General features: G+C 46.7%; 1 protein-coding gene across 6 annotated transcripts in view; it reads left to right on the top strand.

Annotated features, from left to right (window-relative positions):
• Positions 1–13,835, top strand: part of EFR3B (EFR3 homolog B) — an 87,010-nt gene that overhangs the window by 34,667 nt on the left and 38,508 nt on the right. For 4 of the 6 annotated variants that reach the window (XM_059893484.1, XM_059893481.1, XM_059893480.1 and 1 more), the window contains exons 2-4: positions 1,211–1,287; positions 2,314–2,441; positions 12,323–12,473. In XM_059893484.1, the coding sequence (XP_059749467.1) occupies positions 1,211–1,287; positions 2,314–2,441; positions 12,323–12,473 (356 nt within the window). Of the gene's footprint in view, positions 1–1,210; positions 1,288–2,313; positions 2,442–12,108; positions 12,228–12,322; positions 12,474–13,835 lie in introns of those variants that run through there. The other 2 variants (XM_059893479.1, XM_059893483.1) reach the window with 2 other exon arrangements.

Below are 13,835 nucleotides of genomic sequence, written 5' to 3'. Positions count from 1 at the left end.
CTTTCTGAAAACGTAGTACATTGTTCTTAGTTTTTTTCATTTTGCCCCAGACTAGTGAGAACCTCCTGGGGTGGGGGAGGACTAGTGGTGAGAACCACCGACTGGTGGCCCCCCGAAGCCCTCCAACTCTCAAACACCAAGGCTTTCAAACACTGCAGTCACGCTGCATTAAAGATGCATTTTCAAATGTTAATAATTAATGTCAGTGTTAATTTATCATAGTTTCACATAACATTCTATAATGGAAATGGCCCCAAGAGAGAGGATGGTAAAGGAGATTGAGGGCCAGAGTAGAACAGAAGTGGGGATCAAGCGAGGGGGCAGGGTAGGTGCAGCAACCGCTCTTCCAAGCGAAGATGGAAGATGTGTCCATCTTCCAGGACACTGGGGAAGAGTCTTGGGCTGCAGGAGACAGTTTTATAGTCTTGTCCCAGAGAGAGAGAGAGTGTGTGTGTGTGTGTGGGTGTGTGTGAGAGAGAGAGTGTGAGTGTGTGTGGGTGTGTGTGAGAGAGAGTGAGTGTGTGTGGGTATGTGTGTGAGAGAGTGGGTGTGTGTGTGAGTGTGTGTGGGTGTGTGAGTGTGTGGGGGAGTGTGGGTGTGTGTGGGGGGGGTGGGGGAGTGTGTGTGTGTGTGAGTGTGGGTGTGGTTGTGTGTGGGGGTGGGGTGTGTGAGAGTGTGTGTGTGTATGTGGGTGTGGGTGAGTGTGAGTGTGTGTGATAGTGAATGTGTGTGGGTGTGTGAGGTGTGTGGGAGTGTGAGTGGGTCTGAGTGGGTGTGGTTGTGTGTGGGGGTGGGGTGTGTGTGTGCGTGCATGTGTGGGAGTGAGTGTGTGTGGGAGTGTGGTTGTGTGTGGGTGTGAGTGTGTGGATGTGAGAGTGGGTGTGTGGGAGTGTGTGTTCGTGCGTGTGCGTGTGCATGTGTGTACACATGTGTGCACACATGTGTGTGTTCTATGGCTTGGTTTCCTGAACAGGTGCTGGTCAGCTGGCACCTATGCCTGATTTCCAAGCAAAGACACCCAGCGGAAAAGGCAGACGTCTTGGAGTGGGGCTGGGGCTGGGGAAGCAGTGGGAAGGACCGAGGCCCTGGCGCTCTAAGGGAGGGACCCTTCTGTTCCAGCCTGGGTCTGGTTTCTCACAAACCGCCCAACATGGTCCCCTCAGCCTAACCAGGAGGCTTAGCTCCCCGGTGTTTCTCGTTGCCATTGCAGGTGTGTGCGGCTGCTGCGGTGCCCTGCGCCCCAGGTACAAAAGGCTGGTGGACAACATCTTCCCTGAGGATCCCGAGGTGGGTCACGTCTCCTGCCACCAGCACGCCTCTCACCACCTCACCCCATCCAGGGCCCTGGGGGCTGCTCCAAGGGAAGGCAGGCCCCGGGGCTCACTCAGACACACCGAAACCACGGCCACGGCCCCATCGGTGACCAGAGGCAGCTGGGAGCCTGAAGGCTGAGGAGCTTTGGACCCCTCTGAAGGCAGGATCTGTAGAGGGCTCTGGAAGTGTGTGTTGGTGTGCTCGGTGCTTCTGGCCACTGCTGAGCATTTTCTTCACTCATGTCTCTCTGGGTGATAGTTCCTTGAGCCGCTAACTCTGAATGGTACTATTTCCCTGTTGTCAGGTGTGAGAATTTCCCTTCTTGGGTTTTGGCTCTGGAGCTTGTGTCTTCTCCACGCTCCCTCTGGTATCTGCCAGGTGTCAGGTGGGCACAGGGGACACCTGGCTTCTTGGTTTCCAAGCTGCCACTCTACGGTCAGGCTGCATTATGGGTTATGTGGTTTCGGAAAGGGTCTGATGTACTTGACTTCTTTTCTGGAAATCAATGACCTCTTCTTGATAGGCAGTGGAGGGTCACATTTCCAGCATCCTCTGGACAATTCCCTGAAAGCTGCAGAGCTGCTTTCTTCCTGTTCACTTCTCGATGTTGGCTACCCAATACGTTTTAATTCTGCATTGTTTTCATTGAAGACTTGTCATCCATTCATATACACACATATACACACACACATATATACCTTCATGTACATACACATATACATATGTAAATACATATAGTGTACACATGCACACACATATGTACATTTATATCACTGACTATTTTTGCTTATAGCTAGCACACTTTGGGTGAAGTTGTGAGTTCCTGGAGAGCAGGGTCTATGTTTTAATCATCTCTAGATCCCCAAAACCCACATGTGTGTGTCGCATACATGATTGGCACTCTGGTAAATGTTGATTAAGTTGAATGACCATTTACCTTTAGACTTGAACTCTTCTAGCTATTGCATGGCCACAGTGAGGATGATCTGTCTTTTACAGGATGGCCTGGTGAAGACCAACATGGAGAAGCTAACCTTCTACGCCCTGTCGGCTCCAGAAAAGCTCGATCGCATTGGCGCCTACCTCTCTGAGAGGCTCATCCGTGACGTGGGTCGTCATCGATATGGGTAAGTAGTATGGGAGGGTGGAGAGAGATTTGCAGAAACTATATATTTTCAGGGCAAAACATAGGGTCCTTTTATTTATTTATTTTTGGCTGCTTTGGGTTTCTTTGATGTGCACGGGCTTTCTCTAGTTGCTGTGAGCAGGGGCTACTCTTTGTTGCGGTGCACGAGCTTCTCATTGTGATGGCTTCTCTTGTTTTGGAACGCGGGCTCTAGGTGCACGGGCTTCAGTAGTTGTGGCACGCAGGCTCAGGAGTTGTGGCTCGCGGGCTCTAGAGCGCAGGCTCAGTAGTTGTGGTGCACGGGCTTAGTTGCTCTGCGACATGTGGGATCTTCCCGGACCAGGGATGGAACCTGTGTCTCCTGTATTGGCAGGCGGATTCTCAATCACTGCGCCACCAGGGAAGTCCCAGCGTCCTTTTAAGAAATGATAATAGACTGGATTGCTGAATAGCCTGAGAAGATGGGGACTGGGAGTGAGGAGTGGGTTCCCTGTGCTTTTCCAAAGGGTAAAATATGACGCTGTTGCCAAGATTTGGGAAGAAGCGGGTGTTGGCTTCCTAGGAGCACCTCCGTTAACCTCCATTTACCCCCATGGAGGGCTCCAGAAGCCCTCATACACCGTTGAACACAGAATGTGCCGTTATTCTCATCAAACCCACCCTGCCTCATTCAGCTTATTCTCTTAAAAAGCAAGGAGGGACTTCCCTGGTGGTCCAGTGGTTAAGACGCCGCCCTACCACTGCAGGGGGCACGGATTCCATCCCTGGTGGGGGAACTAAGATCCCGCATGCCGTGTGGTGTGGCCAAAAATAAATAAATTTTTTTAAAAAAAGCAAGGAGGAACCATCTACATTCTAGTGGGAAAGCAAGGTTAGGGGTAATTTGTCCCTTAAAAAAACACTTAGGGACTTCCCTGGTGGTCCAGTTGTAAAGAATCTGCCTTCCAATGCAGGAGACGTGGGTTCGATCCCTGGTGGGGAAACTAAGATCCCACATGGCACAGGGCAGCTAAGCCCGTGTGCCACAACTACTGAGCTCATGCGCCTCAACTAGAGAGCCGGCATGCCGCAAACTACAGAGCCCACGCAGTCTGGAACCCACACGCCGCAACGAAAAATCCCACATGGCACAACGAAGATCCCGAGTGCCGCAGCAAAGACCCAACGCAGCCAAATAAATAAATAAATATTAAAAAAAAAAGTTATGTAACTTGATTTAAAAAAAAATACACTTAAGTGAAGTATTTATCTATCTTCTAGGAGGGAAGGACTTGCTGCGTTTAGAAGAGAGAGGAATCTTAAAGAAAATGACTGATCAATAGATTTTTTTTAAATTAATTAATTAATTTTATTTATTTTTGGCTGTATGGGGTCTTCTTTGCTGCGTGCGGGCTTTCTCTAGTTGTGGCAAGCGGGGGCTACTCTTTGTTGCAGTATGCGGGCTTCTCATTGCGGTGGCTTCTTCTGTTGTGGAGCACAGGCTCTAGGCGCGCAGGCTTCAGTAATTGTGGCACGTGGGCTCAGTAGTTGTGGCTCGCAAGCTCTAGAGCGCAGGCTCAGTAGTTGTGGCGCACGGGCTTAGTTGCTCCACCGCATGTGGGATCTTCCCAGACCAGGGCTCGAACCCGTGTCGCCTGCATCAGGCAGATTCTTAACCACTGCGCCACCAAGGAAGTCCCTGATCAATAGATTTAACAGCCAAATATGTAGATTGAAATACTAAGATACCACCTTCACTTATCAAATTGATTTTTTTAAAAAAAGTATATATAATTTCCAGTGTTAACCCAGGGATGGCAAAATGAGAGGCATTTTCATACTTTTCTAGAATGAGTGCAAATTGGTTGAAGCTTTCTAGAAAGTAATTTTGAAATATATGTCAAGAGCTTCAAAAACACTTATGCCCTTTGATCCAGTAATTCCATTTCTATTCATCTATCCCACCTTATCAATCTTATCTATAATCTAACTTTACATACAGAGACGTTCATTATGGTAATTTTTATAATATTGAAAAGATGGAAGTAACTTAAATGCCCAACTAGAGGAGAATAGTAAATTATGGTGTTTATCGCTTCAGGAAATGTTACCTAGTCAATAAAAATGATGTTTATAAACATACTTTCCACATAATATGGAAAATGCCATAAGTAAATGAAAAATAGAATACATACTTATATACACAGTACTTAAATCAAGTTAAAAACAATAACAAATCTCAATGCCTGGAAAATACAGTAAAAATAAATATGCCAAAATATTGAGTACTCAATATTTTGTGAACAATGTGGCTGGGGTTTTTGGTTTCTATCTACATTTTTGTGTTTCCTAAATATTCTCTATTGAGCATGTATTACTTCTTCAATGAAAAAAGTCAATGGCAGGACATACCATATTTTTTACGCTACCGTCATGCCACAATCTGGAGTGGGGCTGGATGTAAAGAGAGCTTTAAGATGTCCCTGGTGGCACGGCTGTTGGAGCAAAGGGAAGGGTAGATCTAGGGCAGTTGTTCCTAAGTCCCATTGGTTCTGTTCTCTATGAAGCCTTTTATGTCCATCCTCTACTTTCCTCTGCTCCTACCTTTCTCCTGATGCAGGCTCCGGATTATGGCAGTGGCCTTGAAAATTGTCTCCCTCCTTCCCATCTTTCCTGTACTGGCCCTTCCAGATCAACACTATGATCTTCAAAACACAGACCAAGCTATACTTTCCTGGCTTCTTTAGCGTACAATCCAAGGTCTCAGCTTGATTTCTGGGCTCCTCCACTACCTGCCCCCAACTTACCTTTAACCCAGCCACACCTGCCACAGCTGCCACACCTGCCCCACACTACTAGCTGGACTAGCTGACGATCCCCCCTGGCTTTCTGGCCTCTGAGCCTTTGCAGTGATCTCTCCCCTGGACGCTCTTTCCCCCACTACTACCATCCATCAGCCCCATCACCCTCCAAGGTCCCTTCCTGCTGGTGAGGAAGGTGGAGTGAGAACCAGAGTGTAAAGATCTGCATTGTGCTGACAGCGTATAGAGGTCCACACCTCCACAGGAGCCACCAGCCACGCTTACATCAAGCTATCCCTGGTATAAAAGCAAGACCGGAAACAATTCATTTCTATGATCCCTTTCTATAATAAAATTAGGTTACACGCTCAGGAAAAAGGGCATGAATATAATGAACATGCTGATTATATAAATCGCCTTGACATTTTATAAAGCAGGCTCAAGCAAGTAAAAATGACTTTATCCTAGACTGAACCTGAAACTAATATGCAAGCAATACCATTAAACATTTAATACTAATTTTTCCTGCCCTCTCTGCAGCGATGGTTCTCTCAGTAAAAAATGTCCTGTAGCCAGCAGAGCCACTTAGAAACATTCCACTGCCCTTAGAACTGCAACTCAAAATTGGTATCGTTCTGTTAAAAATAGCCATTGCAGCATCTAAGTATTTAAAGCCTTGACGGCCTCACTGGGGGCTCTAATCACAAACATTCGGAGAAGAAAAATCTGTTAGATCTGTTCTCCTGTTCTCTCTCCTCTCCCTCCCCGTCTTTCCTTACCCAATGCCACATTCATCATCATTGTCCTAATCACTGATGGCAGCTTTGGAAGAGCGAAATATTTACCTGCAGACAGTCCGAGGAGCTGTCTCCCTACCATCGTGCAGGTGTCTGTGTTTATGGTTTGACCATGTGGACGTGAACCTTGGGTGTTGGACCCAGTGGCAGATCCACCCTCCTCTGCTCGTATGTGTTTAGCATCAAGAGTGATAACCAAATGTGGGCAGAGAGAGGATAAGATACGAATTTCAAGGTATTGCTCCTCAGTGTGGGCCATAATGGGCAGTGATGTGCAGAGCAGCAAAAAGTGAGAATTCTTCATATTTTTCTCCTTCCAGTTCAGCCCAACTGCTAGAACACCCCTAGAAACTGGAGAGCAAGGGAGGTAACGGCGGTGCTGGGTGAGATTCAGGGTCAGCTGACAATGACCATGGAGCAATGACCATGTTCAGAAGGCCACATTAGAATCTGTCAGGTTCCCCAGTGCCTGGAGGATGGAGATGCCCATGCCAAAGAGGGGTGGGCTACTCCCTGTGGAGACTGACCCTGGAGCTGACCTGGTGGGGCTCCCAAGAGACACACTGTCCCCAGAAGGACCCTGAACCTGGTTGGAGGACGGAGCTGACCCTTCAGACAGAGATGTCACAGGTTCCTACTAGATGAGGAGGTTCATCCTTCCCTCCCTTGGCTGAGGTCAACCCCTACTTCCGGCTCCTAAAACCCAGAAGTTTCTGTCCAGCAGTGGGGACATGACTAAATACATTCAGACTGCCTAGAATAAGAGGTTCTTTGTCAAGGCTCTTTGAGTGATTCTTGGGCAATGACTGGCCCTGCTAAAGCTGCCCCCTCTCTCTGTGTGCTGGTTCCCATCTCTGACCCTAGATCTGCTTTCCTCTCCAACCAAGTCTGGTTCTCAGACTTTGACTGCCAGTTCCTCCTTTCCTGGAGGCTCCTAAGCCCACTCCTGACTGAGTGGAAGGTGTTCAAGCAGAAGCAGCTGCCTGTTCTGAAATTCAATTCAAGGTATTTCCTGCCTCACTCCTAAGCACCAGGCCCCCTGTGTATTTTCCTCACTTGTTATAACTCACCTTCTGCTTTGGTTGGCCCATGACCCTGAGTTCCTGTTGTTATAACCTGCTGAGTAGCCTCTCCTGACCTCAGTTGCTGCCTGTGAACCCCAATCCATCCCAGATTCCTTGAGTTCTGCCTTCTTCACATACTGGGAAGCCCTACTAGTGGATCCAAGATCCTTGGTCATCACCTGCTGCTGTGGTCCGTGCCCTGCTCTTGCCTTCTCCCTTGGGCCCCTGTGGTGGGCTGGTCCTCACCAACTCCTTTCTTCCCCATCCTGTTCCAACTACCCAGTCAGGCCAGTTTCTTTTTTTTTTTTTTTTTTTTAATTTAATTTATTTTTGGCTGTGTTGGGTCTTCGTTGCTGCACGCGGGCTTTTCTAGTTGCAGCGAGCGGGGGCTACCCTTCATTGTGATGCGCGGGCTTCTCATTGCGGTGGCTTCTCTTGTTGCGGAGCACGGGCTCTAGGTGCGCGGGCTTCAGTAGTTGTGGCTCGCGGGCTCTAGAGCGCAGGCTCAGTAGTTGTGGTGCACGGGCTTAGTTGCTCCACGGCATGTGGGATCTTCCCGGACCAGGGCTTGAACCCATGTTCCCCGCATTGGCAGGCAGATTCTTTTTTTTTTTTTTTTAAATAACATTTAACTTTTTATTTATTTTTTTTTTTTTAAATTTATTTATGGCTGTGTTGGGTCTTCGTTTCTGTGTAAGGGCTTTCTCTAGTTGCGGCAAGCGGGGGCCACTCTTAATCGCGGTGCGCGGGCCTCTCACTATCGCAGCCTCTCTTGTTGCGGAGCACACGCTCCAGACGCGCAGGCTCAGTAGTTGTGGCTCATGGGCCTAGTTGCTCCACGGCATGTGGGATCTTCCCAGACCAGGGCTCGAACCTGTGTCCCCTGCATTGGCAGGCAGATTCTCAACCACTGCGCCACCAGGGAAGCCTGGCAGGCAGATTCTTAACCACTGCGCCACCAGGGAAGCCCAGGCCAGTTTCTCAGACCTATTATTACACTGGACTCCTTTCAGGATACCAAGCCCAGAACAGATCTCTGCTGAGACTAACCTATTTGGCCCCAGTCCTGTTAAGTGGACATTACCCTGAGAAGCCCGTGCTCTATTCCCTTTGAAAGTATAGACTTAATGGATAAGATGTACCCAGGAAGGTTATGATAAGATAGGACCAACGCAGCGAGCAGGAGGTTCCAAAGCCCATTGACTTCTAATCTTCTAAGATACTTTGAAAAGTTCAAGTTCGCAATTATAATCCTTCCATCCTTACTGTTGGGATCAAAGATGGGGATTGAAGGAGTGTGTATTCAGAGAACTAGGCCTTAAACTTTTTTAATTTTCTGTTTCACTTCTACCATAATTTTCACTTTCCATCAAAATTTCCACTCCTGGTCAGTAGCCAATTTTTTTTTTTTTTTTCTGGCTAGCAAAGGATGGTTTTCCTTATCAGGATTTTCTGGGAATTTTTTTACAGGAAAGGGAAAAGCAGCAATCTAAGCTCTGGGGTTTGGGAGGCCTTCTGGTTTCTTCTCTTGCCAAACCCCACCCCGCCCCTTCCTTTCCCTCATTTAAACTCTATAAAATAATGGTGAAACCCTTCATGCAGAAGGATGCTGGGATGATTCATAGAAGAAGAGAATTCCATGCTGCCTGCTCCCATTTCCCATCCGCCATGTTTGGTTGCCAGAATGTGTCCAGGTTTCTCTGCAGGGAAAACCTGTCCCTTTGGAAGGGCCCCGGCCCAGGCTGCTTCCCCAACCCTGCAGGAATCAGTCTGCTTCACGGCCTATACAGTGGACCCGGAACATGCCAGGCCTGGGTCTGCAAGGCACGACAGGTATCCTGAACTGTGGCTGTGACATCCTGTGAAGGGCAAGGCTATCGAGGACCAGCGGGCCCTCCAGAGCAGGAGGAACGTGGCTCCAGTTCACCAAAGGAGCCCAAGCACCCAATGCTGCCTTTGTATTTGAAAGACGCTCTGTAGATAAGAGCATGACCAGATCCGTTTGTGAATGTGCCCCGAGACAGCTATTTAATGATATTTAATAATATTAAACAATAATAATAGCTGACTCAGTTCAGATAGATAAAAGAAATAAACATTTTACAAAAGTGAGAAGGAAAATTTCAGAGTAGAGAGGCTGTTTTACTTATGGTTGTTTGGTAAAGAAGTTAGGGCAAGGGTACTGAAGAAATGGTGACTGATGTCTTTAAAAAAGGACATTTAGAAAACGTCATGACTGCTGTTACTTTTATACACATGGATTTGCAAAGCTGGCTTATGTGTGAGGCAGTTCAGATGCACAATGTCTGAAACTGAGTGGCTGCCACGAGAGCTTTGTGGAGCTTTGTGTTGTGGTTTTGTAGTATCTTCAGAAATCATCCTATAGTCATGCTTCCTGTGCATTCTTTTTATTTAACCAAACTCTGTTTTAAAACAAAGACTAGCTAATCAAGAGTTTTGTACTATCTGCCTAACCTTCAAAGAGATATGATTTGGATCAAAACAAAGAATAAATCTTTTAATTCATCCCCTGTTATATACAAGGCATATAAACCTGACACTAGGCAGCTTCTTTTTTTTTTTTTTTTTAATTTGTATTTTTTTTTTTGACTGCTTCGGGTCTTAGTTGTGGCACACGGGATCTTCGTTATGGCATGCAGGGTCTTTTGTTGTGGCGCGTGGGCTCAGTAGCTGCAGCATGAGGGCTTAGTTGCCTGCAGTACGTGGGATCTTAGTTACCAGACTAGGGATCGAACCAGTGTGCCCTGCATTGGAAGGCGGATTCTTAACCACTGGACCACCAAGGAAGTCCCTCTAGGCAGCTTCTTAAAAGGAGGACTTTTGCTACTTGCTTTGACTTAAGAGGCATCAGCCTGACTCCTTAGCACCCAGGTAGGTTTGGAGTTCTCCACTCACTCTACCTTGCTTGCATTTTGTTTGCATCAGGAAGTACTTCCTGTGTTCCACATGGCTCTATGAGTAGAGGGATCACCACCCTGTAATGGGCACACGAGCCACACTCCGAGTACATGGAGTCTGCCTGATCTCCCCTCTTGCAGGATGAAGTCATGTTCAGCCCTTACTTCTCTTTCCTGTGAGGGCAGTCCCTTGAGTTGCTTTGGATTGCTCAGGATTCACTTTTATTTATGCCCTCAAGTTTCTAAAGACTCCTAAACCTGATTATCAGATACTTGTGTTATTTAGGGTATAAAGAGACTTGAAAATACAGTGGCTCCAGCAATATGGAAATATTTTTTCTCTCTCTCATGCAATAGTCCAGTCTGGGTTGGTGGGCTCTGCTCCGTGAGGTCATCCGGGGCTTTCACCTCTGGCCATCCATTTGCTGCCACTCTGCAGCCAGCAGGAAGAGGGAAGAGAGGACCCGGAGGATAATCCTGTCTTTTAAGCAAGCAGTGCTGACGTTGCTTGCATCACTCCCTCTCATTTTAATGGCAACATGTAAGTCATGCGGCCTCACCTAGCAGCAGGAGAGGCTGGGAAATGTTCCCAGCGAGCAGCCACAGCTCAGCTAAACTTCTAAATGACTAGTGAAAAGGGCAAAAATAGATTCCAGGGGAGACATTTAGCATTCTGCCCCAGACACCTAACTCCTTAATGAAAACTGTAAAGATTTTAACCAGAATAGTTTTGCAAAGTCTCCCGTATTAGAAGTTAAAAGATAACCTTTCTCTATGAATGTCTGCCTTGCTTTCTTTAGAATGCAAATGCTTGGTAAGTAGGGGATGTATCTTTCATGATGTGCCTTACCTGACCATATGCTCATTATGTCACTATCGTGGAACGAATGTTGGGTTTGAGCTTAGATGTGTATTCCTGATTCTCAGTAGGAATTTGATTTGTGACCTTTTTCTTGGGATTTAAGAGAGGCATTGAAGAAGACAGTAATTGGGGGTTGTCCTGCAAAGGCTAGTCTGGAAAGGATTGGGCATTTTTATTTTTTATTTTATTTTATTTTTTTGGCCGCGCTGCAAGACTTGTGGGAGTCTTAGTTCCCCAACCAGGGATTGATCCCGGGCCATCAGCAGTGAAAGCGCAGAGTCCTAACCACTGGATCACCAGGGAATTCCCAGGGTTGGGTATTTTTAGCATGGAGAAGAGAAGAACATGGTAAATGAGATTGTTGTTTTCATGTGGTTGAAGGGCTGGCAGGTAGGAGAAGGTTCAGCTCTCTTTTTTGCTGCTTCTAAAAGTAGAGTTGTGAATAAAGGATAGAGGTTATTAGGGTTTGCTTGAAATATAAAGAGGTGTTCATTTGGTTGTCAAAAAATGGGATGGGCAGCTCTTCACCATTGGATGTCGTGTGTTCCTAGTTTGTGAAAACATTCACTCAGGTTTTAGTCTTTAGAATAATTAAGTAGTTAGAGACTTAGAATTGACACAGAGCACCTTCTTCATAAGGAGAAAAGAATTTTCATTCTGTGCCTGTCTTATTCTCCATGAGGTAAAAATGCTCCCTGGGCAAGCTGAGTGTCATCCAAACATGGTAACTCTGTCAACCATATTGTTTGAGTAGTACTTCATTATAGAACTCCTGAGGTCTTCAAATACAAAAATTGCAATTTTATGTTCCTTAACATTTGCAGTTGGCTGGTCCTCAGGCCCATTTCAGATTCTTCATAAACTTTCTTCATTAAGTTCTTTGCTTCCTCCCCACTAGAGCCTCTTTCCTTCTTTGGAACCCTCGTGGGATGTCATTTTTTTGGTAACATTTCTTATTTTCCCTTTAGAGGAGATATCTGTGTATTTATCTTATCCCTCCCACTCTAGACTCCTTAAGTTAAAGGACTTCTTCATCCTTACACCCCTGCACTGACGAGGACAGTGTCAACAAACACGTCTTGACTTTGATTGAGTAATTCTCTGACCTCACTGGGTTTGAGTTCAGAAGCTGCTCTCCTGGGCATCAATTCTTTCTGCTTGTATTTCCTCATGAAATGGTATACCTCGTCTGTCCTCATGTTCATGTTATTCATAAAATAAGGGGCTGGATGAATTCATCTCTAGGCTCCCTTCCAGCTCTGCTTCATTCTGCTTCTCAGGGCTGGGCTGGAGTGAGCACTTGTTGGAACAACTGTCCAGTCATCAGCAACCTGGGGAAGAGCTGCGTTAGCTGGCTGCTGCCCAGGTGGTCACTGCACTGCCATCTAGATCGCCCCAGTCATGCAGTGGGGGCGGAACAGGCGTGAGGCTGAGTGATGGCAATGGTGCTGCTTTCCCCAGGTACGTGTGCATCGCCATGGAGGCGCTGGACCAGCTGCTCATGGCCTGCCACTGCCAGAGCATCAACCTCTTCGTGGAGAGTTTCCTCAAGATGGTGGCCAAGCTGCTTGAGTCTGAGAAGCCCAACCTGCAGATCCTTGGCACCAACTCGGTAAGGAGGCCCAAGGGGCTTTGGAAGTGGGAATGGTGGGGAGGGGGTGTAGAACCTCCAGGTCAGCATTGTTACGATCCATTCCTATTTGGTTTCTGACTTTTAAAAATGATTTTTCCCTTAAATAAGTTTAGGTGAGGCCCCAATAGATGTAAAAATAGAGAGGGAGGTATTTCTTTGAGAGCAGGGGGTACCCAGTGCCCTCAAAGCTTGGCCCCTGACTCCATGGGGCATACTTTGAAAGCTGTCCAGGTTGTGCTTCTTTCGAAGACAGAATAAACTGATGTTCACAGGACAGAGGGATCAGATAAGTGGGAAGATCACAGGGAAGCAGGAAACAGGGCTTCTGGCTTAGTTCTGCCCTTTCCTAGCTGGGTAACCTCGAGCAGGTTATCTTTCATGAGCCTGGCTTCTCACTGATACCCAGAGTGGATTGAACTCAGTCCAAGCTTTGTAATGTAACTGTTCTCAGTACAAGTGGCTGCTATCATGAGGGCTTATGGTTTTGGGAGAGAAGAGCTATCAGGTGTGTCAAGAACTCCCAGCTTTGTATGTATGTAACATACTTGAATATCCCGGTTGTTCTCTTCCATTTCTTGCTCTCTCTCTATTCCTTCCCCTTCAGGGAATACTTTCAGCTCCAGGTCTTCAAGCAGCTTGGTGTTAAAAGCCCTGACATGCAACTATTTTACAAATATCACCAGGATAAAAAAAAAAAGTTTAAGGTTTGCCTTCTTAGCCTTCCCAACCTGACTTTTCTGAATGTTTATTGCACAGGTCACAGCTGCTTTCCTGTTCTACTTAAGTTGATTTAACCAGAAGATAGTCTTTCAACTCTTCTTTCAAAGACAAAAACTAACAACCTATTCCCCTCTTTCCTCTCTCTGTGAGCCAGCTGCCTTTGATAAATTACATATACAGTAGCTGAGGGTAAATTCTTTTGTCATGTTGCCCTGGTAACAGCTTCAGTTACTGTTTCACTTGCCCTGTTTAAGATAACTATAGTCTAGAAGAGAACATGTACATGGAAACTAAACCAGTCATCAATGCATCCAGAGGGGATCTCCCCAGGGGTCGGCGGGGGAGACATAGAAGCATGTGGCTGCCAGCTCTAGCGGTCCCTACATCACATCCTGGCCTAGGGTAGGCATTTTGTTAGCTACAGCCTTGAAAATTCAGAATCCTGCAAATTCCTAGATTCCCCATCACAGTGAGTCACAGTATTAGCAAGAAAGCAGTTGACTAATGATTACCGTACTGCAGACAATGGAGATTATATAAGGAGAGGTGCTTATAAGTAAGTTGAGTCAGATAATTGCAATAGATTCAGAGTTCAGCTTCAGAGGCAGGCTTTGCTAGTGG

Source organism: Balaenoptera ricei, chromosome 13 (genome assembly GCF_028023285.1).
Source record: "Balaenoptera ricei isolate mBalRic1 chromosome 13, mBalRic1.hap2, whole genome shotgun sequence".
NCBI lineage: Eukaryota > Metazoa > Chordata > Mammalia > Artiodactyla > Balaenopteridae > Balaenoptera > Balaenoptera ricei.
This window is presented reverse-complemented; position numbering and strand designations above follow the sequence as displayed.